General features: G+C 54.4%; 1 protein-coding gene across 1 annotated transcript; it reads left to right on the plus strand.

Annotated features, from left to right (window-relative positions):
* Positions 1 to 1705: 1705 nt before the first annotated feature.
* Positions 1706 to 4593, plus strand: LOC119281196 (beta-glucosidase BoGH3B-like). The gene is made up of 6 exons (XM_037561791.1): positions 1706 to 2003; positions 2079 to 2283; positions 2661 to 3144; positions 3224 to 3328; positions 3410 to 3797; positions 3876 to 4593. Exons 1-6 carry the CDS (start codon positions 1772 to 1774, stop codon positions 4379 to 4381), a joined length of 1920 nt encoding a protein of 639 aa, XP_037417688.1. The 5' UTR covers positions 1706 to 1771; the 3' UTR covers positions 4382 to 4593.
* Positions 4594 to 5169: the final 576 nt, after the last annotated feature.

Raw genomic sequence — 5169 nt, forward strand, 5'->3', positions numbered from 1 at the left:
AGTTTTATATATAGTATATAGTAATATTCAAAGGCCAGCACTAGGCGCCGGTGCGCCGGCCGAAAGTTTCGGCCGGTCCACCTCCAGCCGCCCGATCTAGCCGCGCGAGGCCGTCCGATCCCAGCTTCTCTTCTACCTTTTTCTTACCTTATCCTCTTCTCCAACACACACACACACAGAGAAGCGCCAGGGCCGCCATGGATGCGCGACCACGAAGCACTGCCTGCTCGCACTAACCGCCGCGCTGTCGCAACCGCATGCCTCGCCGGCGCCGGCGCCGTCGCCGCTCGCCGGCGCCGTCGCCGCTCGCCGGTTGGAGCACTGGTCGCCGCCCCAGTTCGCTAACCAGGTCGCCGCCCTCCCCCCTCCCACCGACCGCCGTTCGAGCAGCCCCGACGACCTTGCGGCGCGCCTCGCCGCGGTGGCCGTCGCAGTTCGCCGCGATGACCTGTCACGGCTCTAAAAAAAGCTTCGGTTGTTGCAGCTTTGGAATTCCTGGTTCCAGCAAAATTAAAAACTGGTTGAAGCAAAATTTCTTTTCGGTTGTATCAAAAATTGCTTTGCATCTCTGGAAAAACATAGGCTCCAGCAAAAAAAATCCAAAGGTTCCAGCAAAAAAAGATGTTGGTTGAAGCAAAATTGCTTGTCGGTTGTATCAAAAATTGCTTGCCGATCCCATCGAAGAAGAAAGCCATTGCCGCCATGGACAAACACCGCCATGGGTGAAGGAATGTAGCAAAAAATGAAAGGGTTGTAGCAAAACAAATCACCGATGGCATGAAAATAGTATAGCGGTTACAACAAAAAGACATGTGTCGCCGTCGCCGGTCACAACAAAAACTTCGCTGGATCCAGCAAATCCAGTAGCCGGTTCCAGCAAATCAGCTCGCGGGTTGCAGCAAAAAATACCTCCACCATCATGGCTGCAAAGTCTTGAATCCTCTCTTGTAGCAAATCCAGTAGCCGGTTCCAGCAAATCAGCTCGCGGGTTGCAGCAAAAAATACCTCCACCACCATGGCTGCAAGGTCTTGAACCCTCTCTTGTAGCAAATCAAGTAGCCGGTTCCAGCAATTTACTTCGCCGGTTTCAACCGTAGAGCTTCCGGCACGGCGCATCGACGGTTCCAGCACGGGAAGAGCGCCGCCGTCTGTGGCCATGAATCGTGGGGAGATAGACTAAGAGGAAGCTTCAAGGGGCGGCCCTGGCTAAGTGGAGTGGCTAGCTCGCCGGCGTGGAGTCAAAGAAAAAAGAGGGACGGATGGATTTCATGGCGGATTAGAATTTTAGGAGGAGAGATGCGACGCATGAGGAAAGAGAAGTGCAGAGTATGGATAAGCTTTCTCAAAGTAAAAACGATGGGTGGGGAGATAAAGCTGTGTGTGGCCCCATAAGCTTAGCTGGGAAAGCGACCGGCCGAGCGTTCGGCCAGTGCGCCGAACCCAAACGATTCCCATATTCAAATGCATATAGGAGACCGTGAGGTTAGCTTTGACTTTTTCTTCTTCTTTCACACTGAAGATGCCCTTAGGTACACTCCAATTTGTACACTGCTTAATCCAGAAAAGCTTTGAACAAAACAAATGAACGTGGTCGTTGGGGCGTGCGTGAAATTTTATAACTGCCATTGCCGGTGCTTAGTCGCTAAACTGGCCCATAAGTATGCACGGATGGCGAGTGAAAGGCAGAGTGCTCATTCACACCGCTACAACAGTACAACTTTGCGCTTGCATTGGCAGGTCCAGAAGCTGGTCACAGCAGCCGAGCTGAGCCATGGCGTTCCTTGGTAGGTACAGGGCGAACGTTTTGCTGCTCCTAACGTGCGCTAGTTGCATTTTGATGTCGGCGGCAGCCGACTACGCCAAGTACAAGGACCCGAAGCAGCCGCTCAACCGGCGGATCAGCGACCTGCTGGCGCGGATGACCGTCGCCGAGAAGATCGGCCAAATGTCGCAGATCGAGCGGGAGAACGCCACCGCCGACGTCGTCCAGGAGTTCTTTATAGGTATCGTAGTATATGCATTGCGCGTGCATTTTTATATGGTGCGCTCAATTTATCAACGGTCCGCCCTGGCTGTAGGAAGCGTCCTGAGCGGCGGGGGCAGCGTCCCGGCGACGAACGCGACGCCGGAGGCGTGGGTGAGGATGGTGAACGAGATGCAGAGGGGCGCGCTCTCCACGCGCCTCGGCATCCCCATGCTCTACGGCATCGACGCCGTCCACGGCCACGGCAACGTCTACAGGGCCACCATCTTCCCGCACAACGTCGGCCTCGGCTGCACCAGGTACCTAGGTCAATAACGTCAGATCGATGGGTTCTACATGATCAGATCGATGCACTAGTTAATCATCTTAAATTGAACGGCTAGCTTATATAATGTTCAAGTCTGTCACTCATATACTAGCTGCAAGACCTAGCTACTCCAAGTTGTTTTTTGTGTTCGATGTTGCATTATAAAAACCAAAAGAGCTCACTCACATCTACTACGTTGCACCTACGCACACATAGCTTCAAATTTCGAAGTGCGGTGCTTTTCCATTGTCCACTGGTGTGTGCAAACAACAATTGGTTTCACACGAGTACTTCTACACGGCGGTGTAATAAACTCTGAAGTGAACTCGGTACTAATGCAACGTACGTGCGGCCGGTCTGTTGGTGCAGGGACCCGGAGCTAGCGAAGAAGATCGGGGCAGCGGTGGCGCGGGAGGTCAGAGCTACGGGGATACCGTACGTGTTCGCTCCGTGCGTGGCGGTGTGCAGGGACCCCAGGTGGGGCCGGTGCTACGAGAGCTTCAGCGAGGACCCTAAGCTGGTGCAGCAGATGGCCTCCGTCATCTCTGGCCTCCAGGGCGAGATTCCGGCCGGCGGCCGCCGCGGCGCGCCCTACGTCGCCGCCGGGCAGCGCAACGTCGCGGCGTGCTCCAAGCACTATGTCGGCGACGGCGGCACGGCCGGCGGCGCCAACGAGGGCGACACGGCGGCCACTTTCCACGACCTGCTCAGTGTCCACATGCCGCCCTACTACAGCGCCGTCGCCCAGGGTGTCTCCACCGTCATGGTCTCCTTCTCCAGCTGGAACGGCGCCAAGATGCACGCCAACCGTTTCCTCATCACCGACTTCCTCAAAACCACGCTCAGATTCAGGGTCTCCGATCGATTTCTTCGCAGTGCATTTCTCTCTTGTAAACATGCTTCCTCTCACTCATCTATGTGTGTCTCTTCAGGGTTTTGTGATTTCGGATTGGGGAGGGATTGAAAGGATAACGACACCTAAAGGTGCTGACTACATGCTGTCAGTCAAGCTGGCGATCATGGCCGGCATCGACATGGTGAGTGAAGGAGCGCACTGCTAATGTTACTGTTAGTGTACAAAACAAATGGACATCATTCATCTGGTCGCGCCTTTTCAGATCATGATCCCGTACACATACACGGAGTTCATCGACGACCTCACCACCTTGGTGCAGAACGGAACCATTCCGATGAGCAGGATCGACGACGCTGTCCGGCGGATCCTCCGTGTCAAGTTCACCATGGGTCTCTTCGAGAACCCCTACGCCGACTTCAGCCTCGCCGGCGAGCTTGGCAAACAGGAGCACCGCGACCTGGCGCGGGAGGCCGTGAGGAAGTCCCTCGTCCTGCTCAAGAACGGCAAGGCCGGCGAGAAGCCGCTGCTGCCGCTGCCCAAGAATGCGGGGAGCATCCTGGTCGCCGGCAGCCACGCCCACGACCTCGGCAACCAGTGCGGTGGATGGACCATCACCTGGCAAGGCGTCGCCGGCAACAACCTCACCACCGGTAACGCACAAAGATAGCGTGCCGTGCTATGCCAAGCGGCAACCGATGAACTGGAACTAATAACGTGAACGCGCGCAGGGACTACGATCCTCGATGGCATCAAGCACGCCGTGGGGCACGGCACGGACGTGGTCTACTCCGAGAACCCCGACGACGGTTTCATGCAGCAGAACAAGGACCGCTTCGACTACGCCGTTGTCGTCGTCGGCGAGCCGCCCTACGCCGAGTCCTTCGGCGATAACCTGAACCTGACCGTGCCGGCGCCGGGCCCCAGCGTGATCCGGGACGTGTGCGGCAGCGTCCGGTGCGCCCTGGTGCTGATCTCCGGCAGGCCGCTTGTTGTCGAGCCGTACATGGACGCGATCGACGCGCTTGTTGCGGCGTGGCTGCCGGGGACGGAGGGGCAGGGCGTGAGCGACGTGCTGTTTGGCGACTACGGGTTCACTGGGAAGATGGCGCGGACGTGGTTCCGCTCGGTGGAGCAGCTGCCGATGAACGTCGGCGACGCGCGGTACGATCCCCTGTTCCCCTTCGGGTTCGGGCTCCAGACACGCGCGGCCGCTGAAATGGAAGCTCTGGACTAGTAGGGCCCCGGCTAGCCCAGCTAAAAGTTTGGCATGACCAAAATTTTGGCAAGATATATTCTTTGGATTGCAGCCAATGTACTTGCCAAAATTTTGGCAAAATTCCTAAGATTTCACTTGGTTTGCCACCAATAGAGTCGCCAAATACTGGTACGAGTAACTTGGATTGACTAATGTTTGATTTGATTTTAATCTGGCTGTACCTTGAGCCAACAAAGAAGGGACACATAAGTAACTTATGTTTAGTAATATAAAAAATAATTAACTATAACATGCCAAAATAAGGCCATGTTTGGTTCATAAGTCTTAAGACTTTTTTTAGTCCCAACTTATAAGTCCTAAGTCCTTAAAAAGTCCCTACATGTTTAGTTCCTGGGACTTAACATGGACTAGAAGACCATATTACAACTATAAGTCCCTATAAGTCTCTCCTTGAGAATCTTATTTCATAAGTCTCAAGTGCCCACTTTAAGTCCCTATAAGTTCCTCCTGTTTGGTTCAAATGGAACTTATAGGAACTTTTTTAAGTCCCTAAATCAATAAATCCCTGAAAACAAACATCCTCTAAACAAAATGAGCATGCAAGAGTACAAAGACTGACGGCCGAAGCATGATAATTAGTACTAGACTAGAGGTTTTGGGACAATTAGTCGAGTAGTAAAAGTTTTTCTTTATTGAAGGGAGTTCAGTAGTAATAAAAGGTGTGTTATTGGATCTCCGCCCTCCCCGACCCCCATCCTCCTAGGGTTCCCGCGCTGCCGCTCCCCCGCGTGGAGCCGCTGCCGCGG

Source organism: Triticum dicoccoides, chromosome 3B, assembly GCF_002162155.2.
Source record: "Triticum dicoccoides isolate Atlit2015 ecotype Zavitan chromosome 3B, WEW_v2.0, whole genome shotgun sequence".
Classification (NCBI taxonomy): domain Eukaryota; kingdom Viridiplantae; phylum Streptophyta; class Magnoliopsida; order Poales; family Poaceae; genus Triticum; species Triticum dicoccoides.